At 45.9% G+C, this 14,234-nt stretch overlaps 1 protein-coding gene across 5 annotated transcripts in view; it reads left to right on the top strand.

The window, feature by feature from the left end:
- Positions 1-14,234, top strand: part of LOC136620929 (cytochrome P450 2K6-like) — a 218,197-nt gene that overhangs the window by 156,042 nt on the left and 47,921 nt on the right. For 3 of the 5 annotated variants that reach the window (XM_066596015.1, XM_066596033.1, XM_066596042.1), the window contains exons 2-3: positions 5,519-5,718; positions 7,777-7,939. In XM_066596015.1, the coding sequence (XP_066452112.1) occupies positions 5,519-5,718; positions 7,777-7,939 (363 nt within the window). Of the gene's footprint in view, positions 1-5,102; positions 5,212-5,518; positions 5,719-7,776; positions 7,940-14,234 lie in introns of those variants that run through there. The other 2 variants (XM_066596025.1, XM_066596051.1) reach the window with 2 other exon arrangements.

Below are 14,234 nucleotides of genomic sequence, written 5' to 3'. Positions count from 1 at the left end.
CTTGTCGCTGTTGGGTGCTGTCACATACACTTCTTGCGTGGGTGCTGTCACATAGGTTTGTCGCTGTTGGGTGCTGTCACATAGACTTCTTGCAGGGGTGCTGTCACATAGACTTCTTGCGGGGGTGCTGTCACATAGACTTCTTGCTGGGGTGCTGTCACATAGACTTCTTGCGGGGGTGCTGTCACATAGACTTCTTGCGTAGGTGGGGGTGCTGTCACATAGACTTGTCGCTGTTGGGTGCTGTCACATGGACTCCTTGCGTAGGTGGGGGTGCTGTCACATAGACTTCTTGCGGGGGTGGGGGCGCTGTCACATAGACTTGTTGCTGTTGGGTGCTGTCAAATACACTTCTTGCGGGGGTGCTGTCACATAGGCTTGTCGCTGTTGGGTGCTGTCACATACACTTCTTGCGTGGGTGCTGTCACATAGGTTTGTCGCTGTTGGGTGCTGTCACACAGACTTCTTGCGGGGGTGCTGTCACATAGACTTCTTGCGGGGGTGCTGTCACATAGACTTCTTGCGGGGGTGCTGTCACATAGACTTCTTGCTGGGGTGCTGTCACATAGACTTCTTGCGGGGGTGCTGTCACATAGACTTGTCGCTGTTGGGTGTGCTGTCACATAGACTTCTTGTGGAGGTGCTGTCACATAGACTTCTTGCGTGGGTGCTGTCACATAGACTTCTTGCAGGGGTGCTGTCACATAGACTTGTCGCTGTTGGGTGCTGTCATATAGACTTGTCGCTGTTGGGTGCTGTCATATAGACTTGTCGCTGTTGGGTGCTGTCACATAGACTTGTCACTGTTGGGTGCTGTCACATAGACTTGTCGCTGTTGGGTGATGTCACATAGACTACTTGCGTAGGTGGGGGTGCTGTCACATAGACTTGTCGCTGTTGGGTGCTGTCACATACACTTCTTGCGTGGGTGCTGTCACATAGGTTTGTCGCTGTTGGGTGCTGTCACATAGACTTCTTGTGGGGGTGCTGTCACATAGACTTCTTGTGGGGGTGCTGTCACATAGACTTCTTGCGGGGGTGCTGTCACATAGACTTCTTGCGGGGGTGCTGTCACATAGACTTCTTGCGGGGGTGCTGTCACATAGACTTCTTGCGGGGGTGCTGTCACATAGATTTCCTGCGGGGGTGCTGTCACATAGACTTGTCGCTGTTGGGTGATGTCACATAGACTTCTTGCGTAGGTGGGGGTGCTGTCACATAGACTTGTCGCTGTTGGGTGCTGTCACATACACTTCTTGCGTGGGTGCTGTCACATAGGTTTGTCGCTGTTGGGTGCTGTCACATAGACTTCTTGCAGGGGTGCTGTCACATAGACTTCTTGCGGGGGTGCTGTCACATAGACTTCCTGCGGGGGTGCTGTCACATAGACTTCTTGCGGAGGTTGGTGTGCTGTCACATAGACTTGTCGCTGTTGGGTGATGTCACATAGACTTCTTGCGTAGGTGGGGGTGCTGTCACATAGACTTGTCGCTGTTGGGTGCTGTCACATGGACGCCTTGTGTAGGTGGGGGTGCTGTCACATAGACTTGTTGCTGTTGGGTGTGCTGTCACATAGATTTGTTGCTGTTGGGTGTGCTGTCACATAGACTTCTTGCGGGGGTGGGGGCGCTGTCACATAGACTTGTTGCTGTTGGGTGCTGTCATATACACTTCTTGCGGGGGTGCTGTCACATAGGCTTGTCGCTGTTGGGTGCTGTCACATACACTTCTTGCGTGGGTGCTGTCACATAGGTTTGTCGCTGTTGGGTGCTGTCACATAGACTTCTTGCGGGGGTGCTGTCACAAAGACTTCTTGCTGGGGTGCTGTCACATAGACTTCTTGCTGGGGTGCTGTCACATAGACTTCTTGCGGGGGTGCTGTCACATAGACTTGTCGCTGTTGGGTGTGCTGTCACATAGACTTCTTGCGGGGGTGCTGTCACATAGACTTCTTGCGGGGGTGCTGTCACATAGACTTCTTGCAGGGGTGCTGTCACATAGACTTGTCGCTGTTGGGTGCTGTCATATAGACTTGTCGCTGTTGGGTGCTGTCACATAGACTTGTCACTGTTGGGTGCTGTCACATAGACTTGTCGCTGTTGTGTGCTGTCACATAGACTTCTTGCGTAGGTGGGGGTGCTGTCACATAGACTTGTCGCTGTTGGGTGCTGTCACATGGACTCCTTGCGTAGGAGGGGGTGCTGTCACATAGACTTGTCGCTTTTGGGTGCTGTCACATAGACTTGTTGCTGTTGGGTGTGCTGTCACATAGACTTCTTGCGGGGGTGGGGGTGCTGTCACATAAACTTGTTGCTGTTGGGTGCTGTCACATACACTTCTTGCGGGGGTGCTGTCACATAGGCTTGTCGCTGTTGGGTGCTGTCACATACACTTCTTACGTGGGTGCTGTCACATAGGCTTGTCGCTGTTGGGTGCTGTCACATAGACTTCTTGCGGGGGTGCTGTCACATAGACTTCTTGCGGAGGTGCTGTCACATAGACTTGTCGCTGTTGGGTGCTGTCACATAGACTTGTCGCTGTTGGGTGTTGTCACATAGACTTCTTGCGGAGGTAGGGGAGCTGTCACATAGACTTGCCTCTGTGGAGTTTGTGGTGGGGGCACTGTGAGAGGGCATTGTGGGGGGTGACACTGTGGAGGGGGTAACTGTGGTGGGGGGTGACACTGTGGAGGGGGTAACTGTGGTGAGGGGTGACACTGAGGAGGGGCATGTGTGTGGTGGGGACACTGTGGGGGGCGCACTGAGAGGGGTCATTGTGTGTGGGGGGGGGTTATTATTGGGGGAACACTGTCGGGAGCTCACTGGAGGGGGACACTGTGGTAGGAGCACTGTGGGGGGTGCACTGTGTGGGCACTGTGGGGGTCACTGGAGGGGGACACTGTGGTAGGGGCACTGTGGGGAGTACACTGCGTGTGCCCACGGAGGGGGGTGACACTGGAGGGGGGAACTTTGGTGGGGGCATTGTGGGGGTGCACTGTGGGGGGTTACACTGTGAAGGGGCATATGTGTGGTGGGAGCACTGAGGGGGTCATTGTGGGGGGGTATTATTGGGGGGACACTGGGGGGGGGTCACTGGAGGGGGACACTGTGATAGGGGCACTGTGGGGGATCATTGTGAGGGGTACACTGTGGGCACTTTGGGGGTGCACTGTGGAGGGGGGAGCTGTGGGGGGGCAGTGTGGAGGGGGCGCTGTGGGGGGGGGGCATATGTGTGTGTGTAGGGCATGTTTGGTGCTACTTTCACTTTCAATAGCAGAGGATCGCTATTGAGCAAAATATCGTTTTTTATGGGTAAAGCTGTAGTGTGTGATGCTTCTACTCCACAGGGTATTAATGGGAAAAAACATCTTCACATCTACGGTCTGCCATACTCCTGCTAAGAGGTGCCGCCTGAGGCAGGAGGCTTATCTTGCCTCATGGTAGGGGCACTCCTGTTTGTTTCCACTCTTCCACTCATGTTAATAATTAAAAGTCCCTAACAGAAAATCCATCTCCTTTATCTTAAAATTCCCTAATAGGAAAAATAAAAATGGCTTTTCAACCCTTTTAGGGTGCCCACCCACTAGCGTTTTTTTACTGCGAAATTCGCAGCGTTTTTTTTTTTCTGCAGGGGTCTTTGGGCTATGGGACATGCAAAGCTAAAATCGCGATCGCGCGAAATCGCGATATCGCGGTAAATCGCGATTTTGCGCGATCGCGATTTTTACATTACAAGTCCCCTAGACCCCCTGCAGAAAAAAAAAACCTGCGAATTTCGCAGTGAAAAAAAACGCCAGTGGGTGGGCGCCCTTAGAATGAATTTCCATGCAAAATATTTGTAGCAGGAATTTCTGCACTGTGCCATCCATCTAAATAGAGCCTGCATAAATTCATGTGTTCTCTGATGAGACAACCTCATTCATACGAATGAAACTGATTTTCAATCACAGAAATCTGCGAAAAGTGAAATCACCCTTAGGCCAGTTTTAGACGAGCATAGTACAGGTGCATTTTTGCACCCATGTTATGAGCATGTGTTTTGGACCTGCAGCAGATCTACTAAGCTGACCTCACAGACTTAGGTTTAGGTTAGTAGACCATGTTTGGCTAGACACTCGTCCGTAATATGCCTGTCTTAAACTGTCCTTAAAAAAACCATTGTCGTTGATGACCCACTTTTTTGCTAGAAAGGACCCTTACAATAAAGCAGATCACAGAACGTCCTGCTGTAACGGACACCAAGCAATCAGTTGTAAACTGTAAGGGAACAGTCTTCATTTTCTCTAAAGTGCCACCACAGGTGAAATAAAGCATTGCACAAATCATGCTCAATTTTCAGGTTTTTTTGGACAACTTCGATCCTTCAAACAGACAGACACCATTTGTAGCTGCCTTCTATCTGGTTAACAGAAAATAGGCTGATCAGCAAAGTTTCTGTAATTTTTTTTATGCAAAACTCAATTGAAAATTGAAAACCGCGTGGTGCTTGTCTCGAGTAACGAGCATCTCGAGCACCCTAATACTCGAACGACCATCAAGCTCGGACGAGTACGCTCGCTCATCCCTATTCATCAGTAATTTACAACTGGATTATCCCTTTAATCCACACCTACTCTGATGAGTGGATAGAGAGATATACTTTAGATTGTTGTGTTTCTTTTAATATTTAAAGCGGTTTTCCAGTCAGTGCGCTGTCAGTGCCAGGATACACAGGGATCAGAGTGGAAGCCACTGCTCCGACCCCTGTATAGTTGCCTGTGATTGTTGTTGTAGGCACAGCTGTTATTGATTTACAAGCACCAGCCACTACACAGGCGTCAGAGCAGCGGCTTCCACCCCAACCTCTGTGTATCTGGGCATTGCCTGGGAAAGCCATTTAATTATTTATTTACATACTACAAATCCCAGCATTTAAATTGATTCCATTGGTTACATATCAGTTTTTGGATTACTGATTTTCTTTATCCTGTTTGTACTTGATCGTGTAACATTGCTGAAACCTCAGTCCTGTAGACTTTATGGACTGAGTATCTGGTCAGAGTTCAACTCTAACTATCTGATTACACTTCTGGTTTTACACAATGTGAATCAGAACTGGTAAATCAAGTAGAACTGGTAAATCAAGCTGGCGAGCTGAATCCAGTCTACCTTCCAACTAAACATTATTGGCGACTGAAAGAGAAATCTTACTTGGACCACTGCAGGATCTAAGGTAACAGGATAGATAGATAGGTAAATCCAACTATAAGCTATACAGATTTTGCACACTTTTGGAATAACATTTGAAGACGTCTACACGTACAGCTATAGCAGATTAGAATTTGTCATGTCAAACAATTATTAGTGCATTATAATAACTTACTGAGATAATGTAGTCGGTTTATCTGCAGTTCTGTGTAGAACTAAATGGTTAGTAGTGGGTTTTATCTAATGATGAACTTAGCTCTGTTCCTTTACATACATCAGATGTCGTCTGTTACCTACAGTATGCAATCACATTTATATCTGTCTTTCCATAGAAACCTTTCCCGGCACCATGGACCTCTCTGATCCCACCACGTTGGTTCTGTCTGTCATTCTGTGCCTTTTTATTGCCCTATATTTCCATGTACGGAAAAGAAGTGGTAAATATAATCTGCCCCCCGGACCCAGACCGCTACCCATCATTGGAAATCTACACATTCTGGACCTGAAGAAACCGCATCAAACACTTCATCAGGTAACATTCAGATTGTAGGACTATTGTATCCTGAAGGAGTCGGGAGGCAGAAGAATATAATAAACTGCATACAGTATGGAGAGTAAATATTTAAAGTTGTTGTCCACTTTATACAATCCCTTTTGACACCGATCACAGGGTTCTACTGATGTAACGTCCGTAAACTTCAATAGAACTTGGCAACAAGGGTTTAACTTAATAATCACATTAACATTGCCACTGTAGCATGAAACCACTCGTAATATTGATTACTGTCTTAAGAGTGGCAAAGTTGGTTAGAAACTTGTACTCTCATATTCTTCTATGAGATTCGAAGTTGCCCTTTAATATAGTAACTTTCATATGTTTTGTCTGTGACTCAGAAAATGCTCAGCCACAGGTAATTCTCTTTCTTTCTTTAATTAAGTGGTGGTGACACTTCATCCTCGTTTTCAGTTTTTGTCGTGTTACTCCGACATAAAGCCCCCCAACAGGGCATTTATTACACAGGATCAGGTACGCAATATTGGACGTGAAACATGTGAATGTCCCAAGGATCCTATAGTCCTGCTGTGTGTTGTATACTGACCATGGACAAAATAATAATCCCCAACACACAACAGGACTATAAGATCTCTCGGATATTCATAAGTAACATACGTGTGCAGAACAGCCCCTAACTTTGGCAGAGAGAGACATAGAGAGAGGGGTCTTAACTAGAGATGAGCGAACGTACTCGGTAAGGCCGATTTCGCAATCGAGCACCGCGATTTTCGAGTACTTCACTACTCGGGTGAAAAGTACTCGGGGGCGCTGTGGGTGTGCGGGGGGTTGCAGAGGGGAGTGGGGGGGAGACGGAGAGAGAGAGCTCCCACCTGTTCCGCGCTGCTACCCCCCGCTCCACCACGCCACGCCCCCCCGGCGCCCCCGAGTACTTTTCACCCGAGCAGTGAAGTACTCGAAAATCGCGGTGCTCGATTGCGAAATCGGCCTTACCGAGTACGTTCGCTCATCTCTAGTCTTAACCAGTGGCATACATGCACGTGATAGAAAAAACGTAAATGGTACCCCATTAGGGCATCCAGTTTTGCCACCCAGGACAGTAGGAGTAAAATAGCCAGAAGAGGAGCACGGTTGGCTAGGGACAGAATTAGGGAGCACACTCTGGCCCTTTAAGACATAGGGCAGGAGCACATGAGCCCCAATGCTGAGACCAAGGATGCATAGCAAGTACAGTGTGCAAGACATGGAAGATGACAGCATCCACCACAGACCCAGGAACAGGAGAGTGATAGAAGAGCACCATGACCAAATCTTTGTATTTTCTAGTGAGAGAATCACCATGTACAGTATGTTTTCATCTTTTTCATGTTTATTTCCTAATTCTATCCTTTCCTTACTCCACGATATACACATTTTTTTGTATTTTATCTAATTTTTATAGGAAAAGGTGTACTCTCCATCTGCCTGAAGCTTAACACCTCAAAACACATTATTGAGCAGGCTAGTTCTCAATAAAGATTTCTTTTATAAGGCTTGTGGCTCCATTAAAGAAAACCTGTCACCATGTATGTGCACCATAAACTAAGTTATGGTGCTCATATAGCAGATTCCCTGGTGTCCAGGGAGGTATTTCTTATACTTACCTGGCTGTCTGATCCAACACTGTCAACTCAAAAGTCAGCATGGGCTGTGCAGCCATACCGCTGACTGCACACTATGCACACACACTCTCAACAATGAATGGGGAGCAGTGTAATCATAAGAATTACCTCCCCAGACCCAAGTGAACCGGCCATATGAGCATCATAACTTAGTTTATAGTGTTCGTACCTGGTTAACACCAGTCCATCGTAAAAAGGTCGCACCAGACTCCAAGCCTTTTTACTATCCCACTATCAGGACCCCCCCAAGATCAGCTGCTATTGGTAAGTGTACTCACAAATGATACGGTCCTTTAGCAAAACACTGAATGGACTCCTCTCGACACTAAGAGCTTTGCCAAACATACTATAACTTTATATTCAATATCCTAGCTTTAGTTCTAAAATGATAGTTTCATCCCATCTTAATTTGCAGCTCTCTAAGAAGTATGGCCCGGTATACACGATAACACTAGGAGTAGAGGAAGCTGTTGTACTGTGCGGATACGATGCAGTGAAAGATGCCCTGGTGAATCATGCAGATGAATTTTCGGGAAGACCAAAAGTGCCAATTTTTCATGATATAACAAAGGGATACGGTAAGTAAGCCCACTTGGCTCTGTCACTAATCTCAGCATTGGTAACTTCTTACACCAGGCGCCCTTGTTTTGCTGGTCTCACATTGTATTTTATGGCTGACTAAAACTCCTGTAAAAAACTAGATTTTCTTTTGTATTTGGTGCTCTATTTCACTGCTGCCTTTACATCTATGTCACCACTTCAGTGAGTGGATGGTTTCTTTAACTCAACACAACTTGGGTACTACTCCTGGCATTTTACACATGATTGCTGGAGGTCAGATTATTTCACCACGCACAGCAAGCTCTCACTTTCCTAGCAACTAGTTCTCTAGAATAGATTTGTGGTGCCCCCTGTTGTGGGAAAAAGGAATGCCTGATCTGAGTGTCATAGCAGCACCTTCGTATGCTGCAATACAATGTGTGTGTATATATGTGTATATATATATATATATATATATATATATATATATATATATATATATATATATATATATAAATGTGTGTGTATATGTATATATATGTGTGTATATATATATATATATATATATATATATATATATATATATATATATATATATATATATTTGGCATCACATGAGAATTATAAAATTAATTTTTGGAGAAAATATTATTCAATGGACACATTTCCTTAATTCCTTCCCACAAATAAAAATACCATGATTTTTGTACTGCAGTAGGACATATTATGTCTAGTGATTGTCATGGGCACAGGTGTTGTGTCCACGCTTTCAGCAGTTGGGGACAGCTGTACTATACAGCCAATGTCCCTCTACAATGTCCGGGTCAAAGTTACCTGCAATGCCAGCTGTTTAACCCCTTAGATGCCACAGTCAGTAGCAACCGCACCATTTAGGGAGTTTGAGAGAAAGGGACTCCCTCTATCAGCCCATCAGCATCTGAAAACACAATCACAGGGTGCTGATCGATGTCCATGACAGTCAGAGGGCTGACAAAGCCCTCCAGGCTTGCTAAAATAGTCTTCCTATTATATTGAATATTAGCAGCATTATAGAATTAGTCAGAAGATTACAGCTTCTAGACTCCTAATGAGACAAGATAAGGATGAATTCTTTAAGAAAAGCTAATACAATTAAAAAGCCCCATCTAAAAAAAAACAATAACTATATGACACTGTTAGTGAAAGTTTGAATGGTTCTGTTAATTTGGTTCATATGACCGCTGGTTAAATCATTACCTTTAAGAACATAGAGAACTGTATCTTGACCTTTTCTCTATTTAAAGTTAATTATAACCACATGCCTCTCTTGGAATTATGGACCCAGTCCGTTATTCTGATCTCTGTTTCTGAGTCTTTGTTAATAGGCGCTGTCACTAGTGACTGATAATTTTAATTCTACCTGGTATTGGCGATTTCTTTAGGACTTAAGGAATTACCCTAACTACACCACCACAATCATAACAACCCATAGAAAACAGGCAAGACATTATATGAATCGCATTGTTTATGGTGTGGTTGTGTTTTTTTTCTCCATTCTCTCCTATAAAAAGTATATGTCAAATAGTATAAAGTATGCACCCCAAAATGGTTCCAAAATAAACTACAAATCATCACAAAAAAAACAAGCTCCCATACAGCTCCAACCAAGAAAAAAATGAATTAAAGTTATGTATCTAAGAATGGGGCAACACAAAAATGATTTAAAAAAATAAATAAAACATGCTTTTATTTAACAAAAAATACTAAAACACAAAAAACTATATAAATTGGTACTGCCTTAATCCTACCAACCCACAGAATGCAGTTAACATATTCTTTATTCTGTATGGTGCATGGTATAAAAAAAACTGTGATAAAATAGCTATGTTTTCCAATTTCCCCTGAAAAGAAAAATAATAAGTTAATGAATAATGAATAAACTATATGCACTCAAAAATGGTGTCTATAAAAACTAATAAAATGGTTAAAAAAATAAGCTAACAACTCATCACTTTGATTTCCTGCCATACCTACGCCATAACTGAGCTCTGTTTACTTTGGTCACAGCAGTGACATTCTATATACACCCAATACTGCTGCAACCAATCACGGGCTTCAGTGGTCTCAAGATGTATACCAATGAGGCCAGTGGTTGGCTGCAGCAGTCACATGTGCATATGGAAAGTCACCGATGCAGCCAAAGTAAACAGAGCCTGGCAATGAGTAAGGACCAACGGGGGAGTGGAGTAATGAGTATAAATTAATTTTTAGTTTTTCAGCATTTTCTCTGTCCTGCCCATTTGCTAGATAAATTGGAAAATCCTGTTAATACCTAACCTAGCCGCACCTTTAGGGCTTATTCACATGGGTATATATGCCGGGTTTTCATGCCCGGCCGATAAATGCTTCCCCTCTGATGCATTGGCTTACAATGAATCAGTGCACAGGGGCGTATTTCCGTGGCGTAAAAGCACTTTCACACCGGCGATGGCAACTGCATAGATTCCTATGGTAGCTGTGGGAGAAGGGAGGTGGGAGGGAGTTTAGCAGCGTGACTGCTAAACTCCCTCCCCCTTCTCTTCTCTTCTCTACTCTTCTCCACTACTTGCCACTGTTTGCAATGGGATGGGGTGGAATAGGGGCAGAACTATGCTCTGCCCCCTCCACCGATCCCGTTGCTGGCTGCGGACAGGGGGTGGGAAGAGGGTGGGGACTTAGCTCTGCCCCGTCCCACCCCCTCCCATTGCAAACAGCCAGAGGGGAGGAGAGAGGAGGTGAGCCGGCGAGAGGGAGGGAAGGCGGAATATCTCCCGAGGCTCCATGGCTTTGTGGCCTCGGCGTATATGCACAGGACCCTTTGCCGTGCAGGCGTTTTTACAGTGCTGGCAGATGCACGTTAATTGCCTACAGCTGTGTAAATGGACCATAAGGGGCTAAAACATGAAACATAAAAAAATGATTTTTTTTCCCCCCTGTTTCTTAATACTTTCCGTAATCAGGGCTTACACAATTAATTGATATCAGCTCCATTATAAATAGCTAGAAAGACTTATGTGTCCCACAGATAAAAAGGTTACGAAAATTGGGGTTATATTAAGAAATAAAATAAAAAATTGCCTTTAGGCCTCGGTCAGACGGGCGTTTTTCTGCCGCGATTTGCGGATCGCATGACGGATGCGCATCTGCAAATCGCGTGACCGGGGCTGAAAAATCGCCGGAAAAATCTGCTCCTAGCCGTGCTTTCGTTGAAACAGGCGCGATCACAGGAGCGCTGTCCAACCCATTGCAATTCAATGCCGGCTCCATTGAAAGCAATGGGCTGCCGGCGAGCGCTGGATGAATTTTCGGGAAGGGCTTAAAAATATAAGCCCTTCCCTGAAAATCATCCAAAAATGTGTAAAAAAAAATAAAAAATAATATATATATATATATATATATATATATACTCACCTTGTCCCTGCAGCTGGAGTTCAGCAGCAGCTGGCCGGCAGTTCTCCTGAACTGCTCTGAGTAGTATTCAGCAGGCGGGGATTTAAAATCCCTGCCTACTGAATGGGCTGCCTCTGATTGATCACAGCCCTCACCAATCAGAGGCAGCTCTCACTCACCCATTCATGAATTCATGAATGGGTGAGTGAGTGCTGCCTCTGATTGGCTCAGCACAGGGACCAATCAGGGGTAGCTCTCAGCTATTGAATGACAGCCGAGAGCTGCCCCTGATTGGTCCCTGCGCTGAGCCAATCAGAGGCAGCACTCACTCACCCATTCATGAATTCATGAATGGGTGAGTGAGAGCTGCCTCTGATTGGTGAGGGCTGTGACCAATCAGAGGCAGCCCATTCAGCAGGCGGGGATTTTAAATTCCCGCCTGCTGAATACTACTCAGAGCAGTTCAGGAGAACTGCCGGCCGGCCGCAGCTGAACTGCGGCTGCAGGGACAAGGTGAGTATATATATTTTTTTGATTTTTACACATTTTTGAATGATTTTCAGGGAAGGGCTTATATTTTTAAGCCCTTCCCGAAAATTCATCCTGCGCTCGCCGGCAGCCCATTGAATTCAATGGGCAAATATCATTCTTCTCTGCCACAGCTGTTACAGCTGTGGCAGAGGAGAATGATGTGTGTAGTATATATTCTCAATGGGGTCGGCGCTGCTGCCGCCGGCCCCATTGAGCGCATATAGAGAACACAAGGAATCGCAGATTGCAGATAGGCGCGATCTGCGATTTCTTGTGTCCTATAATTTATCGCACAAGCGCATAAAAAGCGGCCATGTGTCCGATACCATTGCAAAGCAATGGTTCTAAAAAAGCGCAGATCGCATGTGCAAATCGCAGGAAAAAACGCCCGTGTGACCGAGGCCTTAGATTGCAACATTACACAAGGTAATATTTTGCTGTGGGCAAAAAGGCGTAAAACACCTATAGTTATAAATAGATTAAAGGAACACTAAAAGAAAAAACGAAAGCAAAAAGAAGTAGTGCAATTTAGGAACATGTCAAACTGAAAAAATGTTTGATTGGAAATGTCAATGGGAAATAAGATTTAGAAATTACCACACAGAACCTCTCTCCAGAGGAATCCGGGAGACTGGAAAGGGACTTTGAACCAGAGGAGCTTAGACAGGTACTATCAGAAACCAAGCCGGGGAAAAGCCCAGGCCTCGACGCATACTTCCCGAGATTTTACAAGACATGTGGGGACCTGATCGCAGACATACTGCTTAAGGCTTTCAACGCGGTTTCCCAGGGCTGTCCCTTCCCACCACAGGCCCTTCAGGCACACATCGTCCTGATACCCAAACCAGGAAAAGACCCCCTGTAGTGTGGCAGCTATCGACCAATTTCACTCATCAACTGTGATCTCAAAATCTTTTCAAAGATGATAGCAACTAGGTTGAATCCTGCAGTCCCTCGAATTATCCAGGGGGCTCAGGTGGGCTTTGTGCTCGGGAGAGAAGCAAGAAACAATTCCATAAAGACCCTGTCCTTGATCGATCGGGCGAGGAAAAAAAGGATCCCCATTATGCCTGTTATCTGTCGACGCTGAAAAAGCGCTCGACAGAATCAGCTGGAAGTTCCTGGAAGCGAACCTCCGGAAGGTGGGACTAGGCCCCAGAGCATTAGCATGGATAATGGCGCTCTATCATCGCCCCTCGGCACAGGTCAGGGTCAATGGCAATTTGTCAACTCCCTTTGAGGTCAAAAACGGCACACGACAGGGGTGTCCCCTACGTTATACATTCTAGTTCTGAAAGCACTCGCTAACGCCATCAGGAATAACCCATCAATACGCGGAATACAGGTTGGGGGGAACCTCTTGGTGTATGTCACTGAACCTCGTATAGGCTTCCCCAACATTATGCAGGAGTTCACCGCTTTTGGTAAGCTCAGTAATTATAAAGTAAATGCCCAAAAGTCCGTAGTTCTTAATATCACCATCCAGCGACAAGCAGCTGAAAGCATAGCCACAGCTCTCCCATTCCAATGCGGGTGTGACTCATTCAAATATCTGGGAATTTAGATCCCATCCGACCCAACCCAGTTGTTCGAATTGAATTACAAGCCCCTCCTGTCGACTCTGAAAAAAGACTTAGAGGGCTAGGCAAGAGGGTCGCTGTCATGGTATGGCAGAATGAGTGCAATCAAGATGGATGTCCTCCCACGGCTCTTGTATACCTTTCAAACTGCACCATGCAATCCCCCAAGAATCTTTTTTGACAGATTACGAAGCTTGATACTTCACTTTATATGGAAGGGAGGCTCTAAAAGGCACAGCTATAAAAGCCTAACCAAACCAAAGACAAAAGGGGGGGGGGGGGGTCTTCCTGACTTCCACCTTTACCATAAAGCTACAATCGGAACCCTCATATTAGACATATACCACCACAAGATAGACAAACTCTGGGTACAAATTGAAAACGAGAACATCATCTTTACACCAAAAGGGGCATTCTAGATCCCAAAAGGGGTCAAATGGGAGAAAGCGGAGGCCTCAACCTTGATGATCACCCTCTTGGGGGCATGGAGAGGGGGATGCAGGACATCTGTCCCGGGTCCCCTCACCCCATTAGTGTGAAACGCGCAAATCCCGGCAACGCTGGGTACTCGTAGCTTGGGATTCTTGCCCCCGGGAACGGAGGCTAGGGTGGGGGAGGTGCTAGACCCTCAAGGCCTTCGCGACATGTCAAATTTGCGGGGGACTCGGGGAGCTCCCCCGGGCTCATGGATGCAATACCTACAGGTTCGCATTTACCTGGGAACGGTGAAGCCTGACCAGGGTTGGAACCTAAACCTTACCCCGTTCGAGAAGCTGTGTTGCCTTGAAGAGGTGCCTAGACATACTGTGTCATT

The sequence above is a fragment of the Eleutherodactylus coqui genome, chromosome 1 (genome assembly GCF_035609145.1).
Source record: "Eleutherodactylus coqui strain aEleCoq1 chromosome 1, aEleCoq1.hap1, whole genome shotgun sequence".
Taxonomy (NCBI): domain Eukaryota; kingdom Metazoa; phylum Chordata; class Amphibia; order Anura; family Eleutherodactylidae; genus Eleutherodactylus; species Eleutherodactylus coqui.
This window is presented reverse-complemented; position numbering and strand designations above follow the sequence as displayed.